The sequence below is a fragment of the Hypanus sabinus genome, unplaced genomic scaffold, assembly GCF_030144855.1.
Source record: "Hypanus sabinus isolate sHypSab1 unplaced genomic scaffold, sHypSab1.hap1 scaffold_613, whole genome shotgun sequence".
NCBI classification, from domain to species: domain Eukaryota; kingdom Metazoa; phylum Chordata; class Chondrichthyes; order Myliobatiformes; family Dasyatidae; genus Hypanus; species Hypanus sabinus.
Genome location: NW_026781469.1, coordinates 168,739 through 188,928, shown reverse-complemented (window position 1 = coordinate 188,928; position 20,190 = coordinate 168,739). Strand labels below are relative to the sequence as shown.

At 45.3% G+C, this 20,190-nt stretch overlaps 1 protein-coding gene across 3 annotated transcripts; it reads left to right on the top strand.

Moving 5' to 3' along the window:
- The first annotated feature begins 2,709 nt into the window (after positions 1–2,709).
- On the top strand, positions 2,710–18,607 carry LOC132389622 (gastrula zinc finger protein XlCGF26.1-like). Of its 3 annotated transcripts, none has more exons than XM_059962128.1 (3): positions 2,710–3,203; positions 4,616–4,762; positions 15,793–18,607. In XM_059962128.1, exon 3 carries the CDS (start codon positions 16,199–16,201, stop codon positions 17,921–17,923), a length of 1,725 nt encoding a protein of 574 aa, XP_059818111.1. In that variant the 5' UTR covers positions 2,710–3,203; positions 4,616–4,762; positions 15,793–16,198; the 3' UTR covers positions 17,924–18,607. The 3 variants fall into 3 exon arrangements, with proteins under 3 accessions (XP_059818111.1, XP_059818110.1, XP_059818113.1); XM_059962127.1 differs by having other exon boundaries at positions 4,612–4,762; XM_059962130.1 differs by lacking the exons at positions 2,710–3,203; positions 4,616–4,762 and adding an exon at positions 15,225–15,279.
- Positions 18,608–20,190: the final 1,583 nt, after the last annotated feature.

The following is a 20,190-nucleotide window of genomic DNA, read 5'->3' as shown; positions in this document are numbered from 1 at the left end:
AGAGGCTCCAAAGCTCTGTGCTCGCAAACCCCGTAGGCTATCTAATTGTGAGTCGGTTCGGATGTGCCAGGAAATGGGTCGCCGCAGAAAGATATTTCTTCCCCTACATTAATTGAATCGTTTTCTCAAGGAATGTTATGTCCTAGTTTGGAAAAAATACAAGTAGAACTTTTGATCCTCGATTCGATTTTGAGAGAAGATGGGGTTCTTTTGCCAAATATTGTCATTTAATTTGAATTATGCTATATGGTTTCCGTCTGATTTTATTTTTTTTATTAAGTGTGAAATGAGGTTGATGATTCTTTTTTAAAAAAAATTAGGTATTGGTCAAACGTATTGCTCCGGAGGGTTCATTCCTAATGTACTTTTCCCCTTTTTTTCTGGTTACTGGGTTTTTTTCTGCGTTAGATGGGACACTTTTTTCCCTTATTTTTCTATATATTTTTTTTCCATTTTTATATTTTACGATCAGTTTTTTTTCAGCTTTATTAACTGTGTACATCCTAATCTATTGACGTTTTGTATCATTTTATAGCTGTAGAAGATTATGCATTCAATAAAAAAGATTCTAAAAATGAAAAATGAAACTGGCAAATCAATCACTAGACATATGGTGCAGAGTCACGTCGAGTTACATTGTGAGGTCGAGTCCATTTTATCATTCATTTAGCTTGTAACTGTAGACAGGAAACCGTCCTTGAGCCGGGCGTGTCGCGCTTTAAGGCTTTTGTATCTCATCCCCGATGGGAGAGCGGGTTTGCAGCAAGAATGTCCAGGTAATGTGAGGGTCTTTGAGTACATGGCCTGATTTTCCGAGGCAGGGGAAGAGTAGGAAGAGCCCATGGAGGGGAGGCTTGTTTCCCTGATGTTCTCTGCTCTCCAAAGTTCCCTGCAGTCATGGGCAGAGCAGTAGCCATACGAAGGCGTGAAGTATCGACAAGAAGCTCAGAGACCTCGGCCTTCTCCCTGCCTTGTGTAGCTAGATCCTGGACTTCCTGTCAGATCGCCGGCAGGTGGTAAGAGTGGGCTCCCTCAGCTCTGTCTCTGTGACCCTCAGCACACATACCCCACACGGGTGTCTCTTTGCCCCCTACTTTACTCTCTGTATTCTCATGACGTGTCGCCAACCACAGCTCCAATCTGTTAATTAAATTTGCTGACTACACTACACTGACTGGCCGAATCCCAAATAATAACGAGGCAGCCTACAGAGAAGAAGTCATCACCCCGACACAGTGGTGTCAAGAAAACAACCTCTCCCTCATTGTGACAAAAACACAGGAGCTGGTTGTGGATTGCAGGAGGAATGGAGACAGGGACCAAATTCAACATTTCCAAGACTGTTATTGACACAAAATGCACATTTTACTATTGATCATGACACAATGTATTTTATATATTGTTAATGATATAAAACATATTTAGAGATTGCTACTGACAGAGCATCGTATAATTTGTGTTCTGTGTGTTAACTGAGTGTACTTGCCTGTGATGCTGCAACAAGTCAGTGTTTCTCTGTCCCTGTACCTTCCCGTACTTGTGCACTCGGCAATAAATTCAACAGGACCTGAGAAATCTCAGTGAGATTTGATTAGTGATGATCATCTTGGCAGCTCGGTAGGTCGAATGTATGCGACAGTACACCGTCAAATGCAAAACCCTGAACAGTGTCGATGATCAGGGGGATCTTAGACTCCAAGTTCATTGCTCCCTGAAAGAGACTGAAACAGATTGATCGGGTGGTTAAGAAGGCAAATGACGTGGTTGTCTTTATTAGTTGAAGCATTGAGTTCAAAAGTCGGGAAGTTGTGTTGCGGCTGTTACGAGCCTGCGGTCGTACTGTGACTGTTTCTTTAAGAGCGCCGGCGTGAGGAGGCGGTCCTATGACGTCAGTCACAGGCTGACAGCGCTGACTGTAGACTGAACCATCAGAGAGAGAGAGAGCGATCTGCAGACAGGCAGTCGGCCAGTCTAAAGAGAGAGAGAGAGAGAGACTGGAAAAGCTGATCGCTTCAGTTAGTCGCAGCTGAGGCTTGGAACTCTCCTATGCCCACAAGAGTGGGTTGATCATCGGTTCACGGAACCACAACGAACGTGTGTGGCTGTCACTTCGTATAATCCATAGGAGTGGGTTTTGGAATATCTTGTGTTAACCCTTGCCTGGGTATGTTGTGTGGTAACCCCGGGAAGACGGTATTCCTGTGACAGGTCACTTTCGCTGATAACTCGTACGTGGACGGATTCAACGGATAAGAACTTCGTCGACGGTTATTTTGAAGTAACGGCCTTTTCTTTACGTTTCACCATGGATTACAAGCATCTCTCTCCCATTATTTATTCCGTAGATTACTGAATTTTCCTACTTTACCATTTAAAGACTCTAAGCTTTGTTCCCTCAGACTCGTTAGTCTGGGAAATACATTTACACACATATACACTTAACACTGTTAACTTTCCTTTATTTCGTTGTTACTATATTATAAATAGATACTAATAAAGAGAGTGATTTTAACATCAAAACCAGACTCCAGTGTGAACTCTATTGCTGCTGGTTCGTTTCTAAAACGTTACAACTCGTAACACAGTTTTATAAAACTAGTTAGACCACATCTGGAGTGTTTCATACAGTTCTGGTCGCCCCCATTCTCGAAAGGATGTCGGGGCTTTGGACAGGGCACAGAAGAGGTTTACCAGGACACTGCCTGGATTAGAGGACATGAGCTATAACGAGAGGCTGGACAAACTTGTGTTGTTTTCTCCAGAGCGGCGCAGGCTGGGGTGAGACTGGATGGACGTTTATAAGATTACGAGAGGAATAGATAGAGTGGACAGACGATATATTTTTCCTGGGGGTTGAAATGTCTAATACATTTAAGGTGAGAGGAGATGTGAGCGGCAAGTTTGCTTCTTTCCACTGACTAATGAGTAGTTGGAGTCTCTGCCTTGGGGGGGAGGGGGAGGGGGGGAGGTGTCACCAATCCTGACGTGTAATCCCATTTGCCCCTCCCATTTAACCGCAGCATCTGCGCTGGCCCCGCCTCCCGATGATGTAACAATCTCTCCGCGCATGTTCACCGTCTCCGGGTGGACGGTGTTATCCTCTCCGCTCAGAGTTGAAGAGTGTCGGCTGTGTGTTCGGGAAAGACTTTCGACTCTTCCTTCGAGATCATTGTCTGCGGGCCGAAGATATCTCTTCCCCATCGGTGAGTATTGAGACCCATCCCGAGCGGGGAGATCTGATGTTGGCCGTGAGCCCCGAACTGAGGGCCAGTTAATTATCTATTTTCCAGCTATCTGGGCTCGTCAGAAATGTGTCGACTTCACTTAATCTGCATTGAACGATCCAAACCAGGAGCCCAGGCTGACTGTTTCCGCAGAATTGAAATGGAAGTCTCGCAGACAGGTCACTTGTGTCTTGTGCCGCAGATTCGCCCCGCCTCCACTTTGTGACGCCAGATGACGTGGTTGATTTTGGCCACTGACTGTGTTCAGGCATTAACTTCCCTGAACTCGCCTCGCTTCCTCAGGCTCCTCGCTTTTGTCCTGGGGCTTTTTGGCTGTTGTGTCTTCTCCCGGACTGGGGTGGGTGAGAAAGGTGAACGTCCCAGGTTGTGGGGATCTTTGATTTCATTGCCTGCTTTGGCGATGGACTGGGATGTCAAGGGGAAGAATGGTTCGAGCTTCAGCACCACGCAGCGTGGTGTGTCCCTGAGCAAGGCACTTAGCCACACATTACTCCTGCACGTTTATAGCCCAGCGCCGGCGGTCACTCCAGTATAGGCAAGACAAGATCTGTATCCTAGGATCTGTAATACAAATTTCCTGAAATGGACCAGTTTTAACCTGGAAATGGAGTGATAGTATAACAGTAAAGAAAGCACAACTTTTCCCTGTCAATTATCTGGTACCATTTTGTCTGTTATTGCTGGAAATGTGTTCAGTACAGTTGTTGCTAACGAGGTTCACATGAACAATCTCAGGAATGATCGGCTTCATGTGTGAGGAGCATTTGATGGTTCTGGACCTGTGCTCGATGGATTTCAGAGGGATGTATGGTTAAATAAGCCTACCAAATGCTGAAAAGCCTGGACATGAAGAGGATGTTTCCATTAGACAGGGAGTCTGTGATCTGACAGCACAGTCTCAGAATAAACTTGCTTCCCTTTAAAACTGAGATGAGAAAAATTTTTTGGCCAAGAGATGTCTGATATCTGGAATTTGTTGCAGCAGAATTTGTTTGAGGCTGCCATTTGGGTATATTTGTGAAGATTAATATACTGATGATTGCTGAGTAGCTTCAGGGTTACAGGAGGAAGGCAGGAATATGGTGTTGGAATAAAAATCAGCCCTGGTTGAATGATGGGCAGACCAGATGGATTGAATCACCTAATTCTGTTCCTGTGTCATATGTCTTACCATGACTGGATTATGGCTCCTACTTATCCCATATCATCTGTGTCATGTGAGGGACAATAAAAGATTGTTCACTGAGATCATTATATTTGCCTTCAACGTTGAAATTTCAGTGAGTTTTGTTCCTGGTAACATTAAGCAGAAATGTTTGGTCCTCCTTTGTATTGTTAATGTGCTTCATTATCTTTCACGTTAAAGTTAGACCTGCAGTGAGAGATTTATTGGAAGAAAAACCACGACTGAAGACGAGGGAACAGCAACAAGTGAACCAGCCCGAGGATTGAGAGCACCGACTGGAGAGGACCCATCTGACTCGGAGATTCCATTGATTCAGTCCGGAGAAAGTTTGGTGAGTCTCATTTACTCAAACACTGGTCCTTTAGACATTACATACCTGTGCAAAGGAAGGTACAAAATAGTTGGGAGTGAGACAGAATGTGCCCAGAAGCACCAGTTATGCCAGTACCAGTCAGACCCAGTTGTGAAGAAGCCCCCCCAATATTCCCTTTGAACTTTTCGCCCTTCTCCCTTAACCCATGTCCTCTGGCTTTTTTTCTCCCTTAGCCTCAGTGGAAAAAGCCTGCTTGCATTCACTCTATCTGTACCCATCATAATTTTATACACCTCTATCAAATCACCCCTCATTCTCCTACACTCCAGGGAATAAAGTCCTACCCTATTCAACCTTTCTCTGTAACTCAGTTTCTCAAGTCCTGGCAACATCCTTGTAAACCTTCTCTGCACTCTTTCAACCTTATTAATATCCTTCCTGTAATTCGGTGACCAGAACTGCACACAATACTCCAAATTCCCCCTCACTAATGCAATATACAACCACACCATTACATTCCAACTCTTATACTCAGTACTTTGATTTATAAAGGCCAATGTACCATCCCTTTACTACCCTATCTACATGTGATGCCACTTTTAGGGAATTTTGTATCAATATTCCTAGATCCCTCTGTTCTAGTGCACTCCTCAGTGCCCTACCATTTATCTTGTATGTTCTACATTGGTTTGACCTTCCAAAGTGCAATACCTCACACTTGTCTGTATTAAACTCCATCTGCCATTTTTCCATCTGGTCCAGATCCCTCTGCAAGCTTTGAAAACCTTCCTCACTGTCCACTACACCTCCAATCTTTGTATCAACAACAAATTTGCTGATCCAATTTACCAAATAATTATCCAGATCATTGATATAGATGACAAATAACAATGGACCCAGCACTGATCCCTGTGGCACACCACCAGTCACAGGCCTCCACTCAAGAGTAGCAATCCTCCACTACCACTCTCTGACTTCTCCCTTTCTCAATTCCCATTCAAATTTAATACCTCACAAGTATACCTAGTGACTGAATGTTCCTACCTAAACTCCCATGCGGCACCTTGTCAAAGGCCTTACTGAAGTCCAGGTAAACATCCACTGCCTTGCCTTCATCCACTTTCCTTGTAACCACCTTGAAAATCTCTAATATATTTGTTAAACATGACCTACCATGCACAAAGCTGTGTTGACTCTCCCTAATAAGTCCTTGTCTATCTAAATAATTGTCGATCCTATCTCTTCGTACTCCTTCCAATAACTTACCCATGACCTACATCAAACTTTCAAGCCTATGATTTCCTGGATTACTTTTAGAGCCTGCTTTAAACAACAGAACAACATGAGCTATCCTCCAAATCTCTGGCACCTCACCCGTAGATAACGACATTTAAATATATCTGCCAGGGCCCCTGCAATTTCAACACTAGTCTCCTTCAGGGACCGAGGGAATACCCTGTCAGGTCCTGGAGATTTATCTACTCGCTTCAAGGTAGCAAGCACCTCCTCCTCTTCTATCTGTATAGGTTCCATGACCTCAATACTTGTTTGCCTTATATCCACTGACTCCATGTCAGGTCCCTTAGTAAATTCAGACACAAAAAACCATTTAACATCTCCCCAATTTCTTTTGGTTCCATGCATAGCCGACCACTCTGATCTTCAAGATGACCAATTTTATCACTTAACTATCCTTTTGCTATTAATATACCTGTGGAAGCTCTTACTATCCATCACCTTGACTGCCAACGCTACCTCATGTCTTCTTTCAGCCCTCCTGATTTCTTCCTTAAGTATTTTTTTGCACTTTTTATACCCCTCAAGTACCTTATTTGCTCCCTGTTTCTTACACATGTCATACATCTCTCTCTTCTTTATCAGAGTTCCAATATCCATCGAGAGCCAAGGTTCTTTATTCTTATACACCTTGCCTTTAATCCTGAGACTTTGTTCCCAGGGTGTACTCATGGGCTGTCCAGAAATGATTTCAGCTGGTGACAACCCTGTTTTCCTCTGTGGGGTAACTCTCATGTTGAATCGGGCTAATGGTTGGACCTTCAACCAAGTGAGTCCAGTCTCCACTGTTAATCTGGCCAGTTTACTCTTCAGAGTGTCATTGGCTCTCTCCACTCTGCCAGTGGCCCGTGGGTGGTGTACACAGTGGAATTGTTGCTTGATAGCTAGTTTGTTACATACTCCTTCATTTACTTTCACCATAAAGTGTGGGCCATTGTTGAACTCAGCATCTCTGGCTTGTACCTGGGAATTATTTCCCGTAATAATACCTTCACAACAGCCACAGCAGTATTAATGGAAGTTGGAATAGCTTCAACCCATCTATTAAACACATCTATAATAATTAAGCAGTATCTATAGCAATGTACTCTAGGCAATTCAATAAAATCAACTTGTAGACACAAAAAAGATCCACCTGTCAAGGGAGTTGTACCGGGTGTGCAGGGTACAGGTTACAAACCATTCCCTCCTTTCCCAGGTGTGTCAAAAATTGTATTGGTAAAAATTGTGTTGGAACACAAACCTGTCCCACTAGGTGATCCAAAAACTTAGGCAGGGGAATTTCTGGCACCCCATATGGGACCACAGTTATCACTCCTCCTCAGAGGCATCCCCCTGAGAAGAACAAAACTCGAGGTAGCTGCAGAGCGGTGAGTAAGTTGTCATTACTAATGGGGTGGCCAGAGGAAGTCAGGAATCTCCACGTTCCCAGAGAGCCCCCTAGTCATGTACAATTCCAAATGCATAACGGGAGTCTGTGTAAACATTCCCACTTTAGTCTGTTGCTGGTATACAGGCACGAGTCAGAGCAAACAGCTCAGCCTTCTGGGCGGAGACAGCTGCTTCAAAAGAGGCCTGTTCAGTTACTTCACTGTCCGTCACTGTCGCATAGTCAGAATATTGTTATCCTGCTGGATCCACAAAAGAGTTTCCATCCTCATAAAATGTTGCCTCAGGCTAGAGGGGGTATTGCAGAATGGATGGGAGAGTCTGTCCTTCTTTCACTGTGATCCGGACGGGCTAGAGGGGGTATTGCAGAATGGATGGGAGAGTCCGTCCTTCTTTCACAGTGATCCGGATGGCCTAGAGGGGGTATTGCAGAATGGATGGGAGAGTCTGTCCTTCTTTCACAGTGATCCGGACGGACGAGAGGCGGTATTGCAGAATGGATGGGAGAGTCTGTCCTTTCACAGAGATCCGGATGGGCTAGAGGGGGTATTGCAGAATGGATGGGAGAGTCTGTCCTTCTTTCACAGTGATACGGACGGGCTAGAGGGGGTATTGCAGAAGGGATGGGAGAGTCTGTCCTTCTTTCACAGTGATCAGGACGGACGAGAGGCGGTATTGCAGAATGGATGGGAGAGTCTGTCCTTTCACAGTGATCCGGACGGGCTAGAGGGGGTATTGCAGAATGGAAGGGAGAGTCTGTCCTTCTTTCACAGTGATCCGGATGGGCTAGAGGGGGTATTGCAGAATGGATGGGAGAGTTTGTCCTTCTTTCACTGTGATCCAGACGGGCTAGAGAGGGTATTGCAGAATGGATGGGAGAGTCTGTCCTTCTTTCACTGTGATCCGGACAGGAGGGCTGACTTCATGGACTGAAATTGCCCAGAGATGGAGTACAACATCTTGGGTTCAGTCACTATTAAAAGAATGTCTTACCAGATGTCCTGTCTTCACCTCAGACTCCTTCTAGTATCGGAGTTGGCCCACGGCCAAGTCTTGCCAGTCTCCATCGGTGCTAGAGGCCTGTTTCGTCAGGGTGTAGACAAGGAACCCTAGGCTCTTTGGCTTGAACCCAGGGCAAACCCTGAAGGTGGTATGGGGAACCACCGATCCTGTCTGTCGCCAAAAGAAATCTGGAACCTCGGCCAGAAATGCAATGCCGTCTCTTCCTTTAACCTCTCCAATCACTGTGACTGTGAACTTCTGTCCCTCGAGGGGTTTCCTCAGATGAGCACCAGGTAGGGTCATAACACAGAGTCACATGAGAGCTGGCCACTGGCAGAAGGAGTTTAAATGTACTGGAGCCCAGATAAAGAGCCCACCACTGGGTGGTCAGAGGAAGCTATCAGTTGTTCGCAGTTCCAGCATCATATCCTTGTCCGTGTATAGAATCTCGACTTCCAACGGACAGAGCAATTCTCTCCCTACGAGATTACACCCCTGTCTGGTGGTGACTGTAAATGAAACCTCACACTGGCTCCCCTGGAATTCCACCTGCAGTGGCTGGGTACGTGAATAGGTACGTTCTGTGCCTTCAAACCCAGACAGTGATTGTAGCGTCTGATAGCTGGAATCCCTTTTCCGATACTATTTCCTGATCGAGGGTGTTGTGGTTGCCCCATATCAATCATAAATGGAACTGGATTTCCAGCAACTTGCAATATTACATTGGGCTCTTCCTGAGGGTTGGCAGTCATGGTTGGAAGGATCTTCTTGTCAATTTCTAAACGGGTTGTTGTCCCCACCTGTCCCTTGGTAGGTTTTTGTTCCCATTTCTGTTCCTCAGATATAGCCCGCTCGCGTCCTTCCTGCTGAGTATATTCACCTTTAATATTAGTTCCCTTCGGGGTTGATCGGGATTCGAAATTTGGGTCCTAATGATATGTCAAAGCTCATCACATTCGATTTTGGTCATTGTCAGGGCAATCCATATTATTTGTTTTAATCATGTTGGCTAACTTAGTGGTTAAGCATTGGAGCAGTAGGGCATTGAACTCGGGGGAAAGATTCCCATCATTAAAGGCTAGGTCTCCTGCAAAGGTGCCTTAGCAGGCCACAAATCACTCTCAATAGTCTGGTCCCGATTCCCCAGGCTCAGGTTTGCATTCAAGTACTTTAGTGATGTTTACAGGTTGTTGGATAGCCCTTTCAAAGGCTTGAATAATCTGGTCAGTCTGTTCATTCTCATTATGGTTTTCACCTGGAACTCCTGATAGCTGTAACTCCTGTCTCTCAATTCTGCCTTCCCTTTTTGCCTCTCATCAGCTGAGAGAATCATGCAGCAGTTAAATCTTGAGGAGTCGCATTAAACATTTGTATAGTACCGTGGACACACTGAGCAAACTGCGCTGTTTTTTCTTTTCTATCTGTGGCCTGATTCATGATCATTATCATTTCTTGAGGCTTCCAGGGAGCATACACAGGAATCACAGAGGGCTGTCCATCTTCCTATTCCGAGGGGGAGCGTTTGCTACTGCTGTTCAGGAGGATTTAAACTAATGTGGCAGAGGGATGGGAACACGTGCAGAGAGACAGAGGGGTGAAGAATGACAGTAGAAGCAAAAAGTAGTAAGGTGAAAAGTAAACATGGCAGGCAGTCAAATCCAGGGCAAAAATCAAAAAGGGCCACTTTTCAACATAATTGTATAAGGGCTAAGAGTGTGGTAGAAACAAGCCTGAAGGCTTTGTGTGTCAATGCAAGGAGCATTTGTAATAAGGTGAAGGAATTGAATGTGCAGATAGTTATTAATGAATATGATATAGTTGGAATCACAGACACATGGCACCAGGGTGACCAAGGATAGGAGCTCAACATCCAGGGATATTCAATATTCAGGAGGGATAGACAGGAAAGAAAAGGAGGTGGGGTAGAGTTGCTGGTTAGAGAAGAGATTAACACAATAAAAAAGAAGGAAATTAGCCTGGAGGATGTGGAATTGATATGGGTAGAGCTGCGTAACACTAAGGGGCATAAAACGCTGGTGGGATTTGTGTACAGGCCACCTAACAGTAGTAGTGAAGTTGGGGATGGCATTAAACAGGAAATTAGAAATGCGTGCAAAAAAGGAACAGCAGTTATAATGGGTGACTTCAATCTACATATAGATTGGGTGAACCAAATTGGTAAGGGTGCTGAGGAAGAGGATTTCTTAGAATGTGTGCCGGATGGTTTTCTGAACCAACACGTCGAGGAACCAACTAGGGAGCAGGTCATTCTAGACTGGGTATTGAGCAATGAGGAAGGGTTAATTAGCAATCTTGTCATGCGATGCTCCTTGTGTAAGAGTGACCATAATATGGTGGAATTCTTCATTAAGATGGAGAGTGACATAGTTAATTCAGAACCAAATGTTCTGAAATTAACGATGGGCAACTTTGAAGATGTGAGACTTGAAGTAGCTAAGACAGACTGGCAAATGATATTTAAAGGGTTGACAGTGGATAGAAACATAGAAAATAGGTGCAGGAGTAGGCCATTCGGCTGTTCGAGCCTGCACCGCCATTCAGTATGATCATGGCTGATCATCCAACTCAGAACCCTGTACCTGCTTTCTCTCCATAACCTCGATCCCTTTAGCCATATCTAACTCCCTCTTAAATATAGCCAATGAACTGGCCTCAACTGTTTCCTGTGGCAGAGAATTCCACAGATTCTCCACTCTTTGTGTGAAGACGTTTTCCTCATCTGGGTCCTAAAAGTCTTCCCCTTTATCCTTAAACTGTGACCCCTCGTTCTGGACTCCCCCAACATCGGAAACAATCTTCCTGCATCTAGCCTGTCCAATCCCTTTAGAATTTTATATGTTTCAATAAGATTCCCCATCAATCTTCTAAATTCCAGTGAGTATAAGCCTAGTCGAACCAGTCTTCCTTCATATGAAAGTCCTGTCATGCCAGGAATCAATCTGGTGAACCTTTTGATTAGGGGACTAAAACTGCACACAATACTCTAGGTGCGGTCTCACCAAGGCCTTGTACAACTGCAGTAGAACCTCCCTGCTCCTGTACTCAAATCCTTTTGCAATGAATGCCAGCATACCTTTCGCCTTTTTCACCGCCTGCTGTACCTGCATGCCTCCCTTCAATGGCTGGTGTACAATGACACCCAGGTCTCGTTGCACCTCCCCTTTTCCTAAATGGCCACCGTTCAGATAATAATCTGTTTTCCTGTTCTTGCAACCAAAATAGATTACCTCATATTTATCCACATTAAATTGCATCTGCCAAGAATTTGCCCACTCACCTAACTTATTAAAGTCACCCTGCATCCTCTTAGCATCCTCCTCACAGCTAACACCGCTGCCCAGCTTCGTGTCATCCGCAAACTTGGAGATGCTGCATTTAATTCCCTCATCTAAATAATTAATATATATTGTAAACAACTGGAGTCCCAGCACTGAGCCTTGCGGTACCCCACTAGTCACTGCCTGCCATTCTGAAAAGGTCCAGTTTACTCCCACTCTTTTCTTCCTGTCTGCCAGACAATTCTCTATCCACATCAATACCATACCCCCAATACCGTGTGCTTTAAGTGTACACACTAATCTCCTGTGTGGGACCTGGTAAAAAGCCTTTTGAAAATCTAAATATACCACATCTACTGGCTCTCCCCTATCGACTCTTATTAGTTACATCTTCAAAAAATTCTATAAGGTTCGTCAGACATGACTTTCCTTTCACAAATCCATGCTGAATTTGTCCGATGATTTCACCTTTTTCCAAATGTGCTGTTATCACATCTTTGATAACCGACTCTAGCATTCTCCCCACCACCGACATCAGACTAACTGGTCTATAATTCCCCGGTTTTTCTCTCCCTCCTTTTTTAAAAAGTGGGGTTACATTAGCCACCCTCCAATCCTCAGGAACTAATCCAGAATCTAAGGAGTTTTGAAAAATTATCACTAATGCATCCACTATTTCTTGGGCTACTCTGGGATGCAGACCATCTGGCCCTGGGGATTTATCTGCCTTTAATCCCTTCAATTTACTTAACACCACTTCCCTACTAACATGTATTGCCCTCAGTTTCTCCATCTCACTAGACCCTCGGTCCCTTACTATTTCCCGAGGGTTATTTATGTCCTCCTTAGTGAAGACAGAACCAAGGTAGTTATTCAATTGGTGTGCCATGTCTTTGTTCCCTATGATCAATTCACCTGTTTCTGACTGTAAAGGTCCTTACATTTGTCTTGACCAATCTTTTTCTTTTCACATATCTGTAAAAGCTGTTACAGTCAGTTTTTATGTTCCCTGCCAGTTTTCTCGCATAATCTTTTTTCCTTTTCCTAATTAAGCCCTTTGTCCTCCTCTGCTGGTCTCTGAATTTCTCCCAGTCCTCAGGTGTGCCGCTTTTTTTGCTAATTTATATGTTTCTTCTTTGGACTTGATACTATCCTTAATTTCCCTTGTCAGCCAACAGTGCACTACCTTCCCTGGTTTATTCTTCTGCCAAACTGGGATGAACAATTGTTGTAGTTCATCCATGCGATCTTTAAATGCTTGCCATTGCATATTCACCGTCAACCCTTTAAGTATCATTTGCCAGTCTATCTGAGCTAATTCACATCTTATACCTTCAAAGTTGCCTTTCTTTAAGTTCAGAACCTTTGTTTCTGAATTAACTATGTCACTCTCCATCTTAATGAAGAATTCCACCATATAATGGTCACTCTTACCCAAGGGGCCTCGCACGACAAGATTGCTAACTAACCCTTCCTTTTTGCTCAATACCCAATGTAGAATGGCCTGCTCTCTAGTTGGTTCCACAACATTCATATGCAATGGCAAGCATTTAAAGATTGCATGGATGAACTACAACACGTTTTAAGTTTTTCAGCTTAAACCTATTCCCCCTCGTGTTAGCTGTTTCAGCCCTGGGGAAAAAGCCTCTGGCTATCCACACGACCAATGACTCTCATCATCTTATACACCTGCATGAATTTCTTGCATGATTTTCTCTGGGCTGAACAAGACGATGAGCTCACTGTGGTTTTGACGTTTTCTCTCTCTCTCTCTCTCTCTCTCTCTCTCTCTCTCTCTCTCCTTGTGTCTAATGTCACAGTCCCGCCTCACTCAGGCACCTAAAGTGACACTCACAGTAAGCGAACCTGCGGTCTCATAACACAATGCACCTCTAAAGTCTGACAGCAGACTAACGAGTGAATCTTTGATGGTGCAGAGTCAAAAACTAAAAAGTTGCCAGCCTGAGTCAGGGCTTTGGGGTTCCAGAGAGAGATGGGGTCTAGAGTTTAACAGGAGGAGGAGGAGGAATCAGACCAGCAGGATATGGCTACAAAAGAAAGGTCAGAAACATTTGGAAACTGGTTGACCGGAAAAAAGGTGGTTAATTTCGGGCAGCAAATGTGGAGAGTAACTAAAAAGACAATGTTTAGGCAGAGCCCCTTCCGCATGCCTAGCCTGTGTACTCCGCTGCTTCGTTGTTCTCTAAATTGCAGAGTTCCTCCAGCGTTTTGTGTGTGTGCGTCTCTGTATTTCCAGCAACTGCAGAATCTCCTGTGTTTTATAACTGCATTTTACTTTGGCGTTAGATACACGTTGATATTGAGTATATTGTTTATGGGAGCCGCTTTCTGCATTAAGACAGCTGCAGATTTTTCTATACACACTATAAAAAAAAATGAGGCATGGGCAGAAATGTTTAATGGCACCGTGATTACCCATAGGGCCATGCGTGAAGAATTTCGCTGGTGCTGAAGCGCTGATGAAATGCGCAGTACACAGAAGGGTTTGAAAATGTTGGGTGCAGGTAATAGCGATTCTCCGTATCTTAAACACCGACTTTGCGACAATTCCTGTGAAATCTGGACACCGTGGCCAACAATCCCGGGACAGTCCTGCTCTTGTCCCTCTCTCTCAGCCCCACGATCCGTACATGGGCCCCGGGGAGCTTCCGGCTGCTGAGTGAATGGGAACCGATGGATCTTTCAGACAGAGCTGAGCTCCAGCTATAATAAAGGCAAGGATTAGGAACTCAGAGAAAGGGAACAAAATCTTTTACATCACCAGTTGAGAAAATCACCTTTGTTCTACCTCCAATCACTAATAAGAGAAAATCTGAAGATGCTGGATATCCAAGCAACACGCACAAAATGCTGGAGGAATTCAGCATTAGTACTCTTTTCCGTAGATGCTGCCTGGCCTGCTGAGTTCCTCCAGCATTTTGTGTCTGTTGCTTGTTCTACCTCCTATTGTTCTGGACTTTTCTACCAGTGAGAACATGTTTTGTCCCATTCTCCCTGGGTACTGAATGATATCAAGCACCTTTGCCCTGGGCAGCAAGTAGCTTTCACATCACAAATGTGCCAGACTCCAGTGAGACAGAACGACTACTGCCCTTCCCTTCGTATTCATTGGCATTGCCATCACTGAGTTCACCACTGTCAGTCTTTGTCTGATGTGTGTATTGTGGCAATGCAAACGTTGCTGGAGAATTGGGGGAGGCTTCAGGGGTATATAGAAACTGAGTTCACCACTGTCAGTCTTTGTCTGATGTGTGTATTGTGGCGATGCAAACGTTGCTGGAGAATTGGGGGAGGCTTCAAGGGAGGATAGAAACTGAGTTCACCACTGTCAGACATTGGGGGGGGGGAGGGTTCAGGGGAAATATTTATGTAGAATACAGAAACTGATGATACTTGTGTGTATTCTGGTGTTGCAAAGTTTGCTGGAGAATTTGCAAGTGGGAAGAAGTGGAATGATATTTGGAAATCTGACTTGTTAAAGCATAACTTAGCAAGCAAACAACATATGGACAATATGCAAAAACTTTGGTGAGAAAATCCTTCATTACCCATTACAGGCCTGCTACATAGGTTGTGTGAGAGTGTAGATGAACTGGATTGAACCCAGAGGAGATCAAAGTTCCTATTGACTGTGATTTTCTAGCTGTGAAAATGAATACCTCTCTATATAAAATTCACCGGGCACATCTTGTCACTGGGTAAAAAAAAATGCACAGTGCAAGATTTATGTACACACTTGTTATTACAAATTAGAGGGAAGATGGGGAGACCTGTAGTGTCCCTGATGCCCTCACTTACAAGAAGTGCATCCAGCTGCAGCTTGTAACCCTGCACTTTAAGGAGTTGGAACTTGAAACGCATATGGGAATTGATGGTCATTCCAGATCCTAGCACTCTGCCCAGTCAGGAGATGATTTATCTTCCAACTTGGGTTTAACCTCACTGTAACAGTGTGATACCAAATCAAATCTTGGCAATTCAAGTAATCTCATCTGAAATGTTGTCCTACACTCATTGATGGATTTTGTAAATCTTTTACAGGTTAAAAACTGGAAGGAATATGTCTCCAGGAACCTCAAACACGGCACAACAATTTATTTGTCTCTGTCTAGATAATTAAGAAGTGGAGCAAGGGATTCAATCGACCATCCTTCCTGCTCAGACTGTGGGGAGGGATTCTCTTGGTCATCTGACCAACTAGCAAGCCGGGCATTTTACACAGGAGAGAGGCCATTCAGCCGCACAGACAGTGGGAATGGATTCACTCGGTCATTTCAACTGAAGGTACATCAGCAATTTCACACTGGGCAAGGCCATTCATCTGTTCTGTGTGTGAGAAAGGATTCTATCGGGCATCCCACCTGTGGACACACCAGTCAGATGACACTGGGCAGAGCTGGTCATCTGCTGAATTTCGGGGAAGGGATTCTTTCGGTCATCTGACCTAATGGCACACCAGCGTGTTCAAACCAGGGGGCAGGCATTCACCTGCACAGTCTGCGGGAAGGGATTCACTGCATCATCCAACCTACAGAGACATCAGCGAGTTCACACTGGGGAGAAGCCGTTCACCTGCTCAGTCTGTGGGAAGGGATTCACTCAGTCATCCCACCTACAGAGTCATCAGCGAGTTCACACTGGGGAGAAGCCGTTCACCTGCTCAGTCTGTGGGAAGGGATTCTCTCAGTCATCCAACCTACAGAATCATCAGCGAGTTCACACTGGGGAGAAGCCGTTCACCTGTTCAGAATGTGGGATAGGATTCACTCAGTCATCCCAACTACTGGCACATCAGTCAGTTCATAATGGTGAGTGGCCATTCACCTGCTCAGTCTGTGGGAAGGGATTCACTCAGTCATCCAACCTACAGAGTCATCAGCGAGTTCACACTCGGGAGAAGCCATTCACCTGCTCAGTCTGTGGGAAGGGATTCACTCAGTCATCCCAACTACAGAATCATCAGCGAGTTCACACTGGGGAGTGGCCGTTCACCTGCTCAGAATGTGGGAAAAGATTCACTCAGTCATCCACCCTACTGAGTCATCAGCGTGTTCACACTGGGGAGAGGCCATTCACTTGCTCAGTCTGTGGGAAGGGATTCTCTCACTCATCCACCCTACAGAGACACCAGCGAGTTCACACTGGGGAGAGGCCATTCACCTGCTCAGTCTGTGGGAAGGGATTCACTCAGTCATCCATCCTACGGAGTCATCAGCGAGTTCACACTGGGGAGAAGCCATTCACCTGCTCAGTCTGTGGGAAGGGATTCACTCAGTTATCCAGCCTACAGAGTCATCAGCGATTTCACACTGGGGAGAAGCCATTCACCTGCTCAGTCTGTGGAAAGGGATTCACTCGGTCATCCATCCTACAGAGTCATCAGCGAGTTCACACTGGGGAGAAGCCGTTCACCTGCTCAGTCTGTATGAAGGGATTCACTCAGTTATCCAGCCTACAGAGTCATCAGCGAGTTCACACTGGGGAGAAGCCATTCACCTGCTCAGACTGTGGGAAGAGTTTCACTCGGTCATCCCAACTATTGGCACACCAGTCAGTTCATACTGGGGAGAAGCCATACACCTGCTCAGTCTGTGGGAAGGGATTCTCTGAGTCATCCAGATTACAGAGTCATCAACGAGTTCATACTGGGGAGAAGCCATTCACCTGCTCAGACTGTGGGAAGGGATTCACTCAGTCATCCAATCTACAGAATCACCAGCGAGTTCACACTGGGGAGACGCCGTTCACCTGCTCAGTCTGTGGGAAGGGATTCACTCGGTCATCCCACCTACAGAATCATCAGCGAGTTCACACTGGGGAGAAGCCATTCATCTGCTCAGAATGCGGGAAGGGATTCACTCAGTCATCCACCCTACTGAGTCACCAGCGAGTTCACACTGGGGAGAAGCCATTCACCTGCACAGTATGTGGGAAGGGATTCACTCGTTCATCCACCCTACAGAGTCATCAGCGAGTTCACATTGGGGAGAAGCTGTTCACCTGCTCAGTCTGTGGGAAGGGATTCACTCAGTTATCCAGCGTACAGAGTCATCAGCGATTTCACACTGGGGAGAAGCCGTTCACCTGCTCAGACTGCGGGAAAGGATTCACTCAGTCATCACAACTACTGGCACACCAGTCAGTTCACAGTGGGGACTGGTCGTTGTTATGAATCCCTGGGTTTCGTTTGCTGTGGACTGTCATTTTAAGAGAGAGAGACAGGCATTAGGATGCCGACTCAGTCTGACTTGCAGCTTGTTTTCATTGCTCGCAGCTTGTTTAATTTTAACCGAGGACACAGACACTCAGAGTCAGATGGAGACAAAGGAGGAAAAATGGAAGGATCGAAACCAGGGAACTAGTGGCCAAGGGTCACTGTTTGGAACTTTCCTATGCCCACAAGGATGGGTTAATTATTGATTCACCGTACATCAAATGTGTGGTTGTCACCTCATTTGATCCTTAAGAGTGGATAGGATTTGGCGCATCCTGTGGAGACCACTTATGTGTTAACCCTTGCCTGGCTGTGGTGTGGCAGTTCACGAAGACGATACCGCTTGTGACAAGTCACTTTCGATGATAATTTGTATGTGGATTTGGAACGATGATGTACAAAATCTCCAGCAACTCTTCTCTCGTTTTACCACCGTGGAACCTGTGCAATTCTACATATTTGCCTTCTCTCGCCATTTACCCTGGATTATAAGTCTCTCCCTCTCATCGCCTATTCTGTAGTTGAACTGAACTTTAATGCTTTATCATCTCAACACTGTAAGCCTTGTTTCCCCCGAGCTCAATAGTTTGGGAGTTATATTTACACACATTTATAAATGTAACACTATTAACTTCTGTTTATCTTGTTTAAGTTGCAATTTTACAAGTAGATTCTAATAAAGACAGATTTAACATCAAAACCATACTCGAGGTGTAGTCTATTGCTGCTGGCTTGTTTCTAAAGCATTATGGTTCGTAACAAATTTGGGGCCTGCGTCTGGGATATGAACAAATTTGGGGGCTATTCATCGATGAATTATTGATTGGATTGGGTAAATCCCTTTTGATTTATTTGTGTGTGGAAATCAGCAGCAATGGACAATTATAAATTTCTGGAAGTGCCAACCCCTGAGGCATTACGAAAAGCCAAAAAGAATGAATTGCTGACTGTTGCTAATGGGCTGAATCTTAAACAGGTAAGGGGGTGTGACGGACCAGGGCAAGCATAAAACTGGGAAAGGAGGTAAAGGTAAACCATTAGGGGTTTTATTATAAAATATAGGCATCCACCCCCTTTCTCGGAGACTGAGATCCCTGTTTCAACCGGTAATGCTGTGCATTGCAATGTGTTCACCTCTCAGTCCTCGATTCTCTAAATGAAAGGGTTATCACATTTGATCTTTCTTTATATGATGACCCAACCATTTCAGGGATCAGTCTGTTGAAACTTCATTGCACTCTCTATGACAAATACTCTCCAATCACTTTTTTTAATCCTCTGTGCAAAAAAATGTCCTTCATCCGCAGCCCCGTGTTGCCCCAACCACTCACCTCCTACCCCTGTCATTGGCCCCACTTGCAGGACAACCGTCTGTCGGTGTTTCCCCCCCTATGTGAATCCCTCTGCTCGCCACCACCGTGGGCTCAGACATTTCCACAGATTTCCACCGGGACAAACATCTTGTCCGCTCCCTCTCACACCATCTTTTTCCTTTCAATAAAATCCCTCCTCTCCCTCCCCAGGGAACTGGCATCAAACCGACGGGCCGAGCGGTCTCCACCTCTCGGCGACACATCAGACTCCGGCCGCAGGAGACGCTTCACAAACGCCCCAACTTCTCTTGGAGGGAAATGGAAATAAATCAAAAAACGGACATTTACTCTGCTGTGATGTGGAGTTTGAGGCTGGAGCGGGAGGCAAACTCAGCGGGGGTACTGCCCTCTGGAATTGTCCACCTCTGCGACTGGTGGTAACAAGTGATTGACATGGCTTTGCACGAATGGGAATAGCGCAGCCCCTGAATCCTCTGTTGACAGCGGTGGGGGGAGGGCTGGTCACGTGATTATTAGCCCATCTATTAAAATGATAAAGCCCGAGCTCACCAGCGCATGGATGACGTAAGACGCTGTGCACGTAAGGGCTGATCTGGTGTGGGAAGCCCATGCGTGACGTCAGGCGCGAGGGGGGTTTGTGCGACACGACCTGTGGGGATGCGCTCTCATTTAAATGCACCTTAGTGCGTTTCTTATGATTTCAGAGGGACAACAACATTAATCACGGGTTTCATTACTGAATCCACTGTTGTGAGATGTAAAGTCACTTGTTATGTGTCTGGCTGGGCCGTGTTGTTTTGGGGGCTATTGATCGATTAATTATCTATTTGATTGGGCATATCCCTTTTGATTTATTTGTGTGTAGAAATCAGCAGCAGTGGATATTGATAA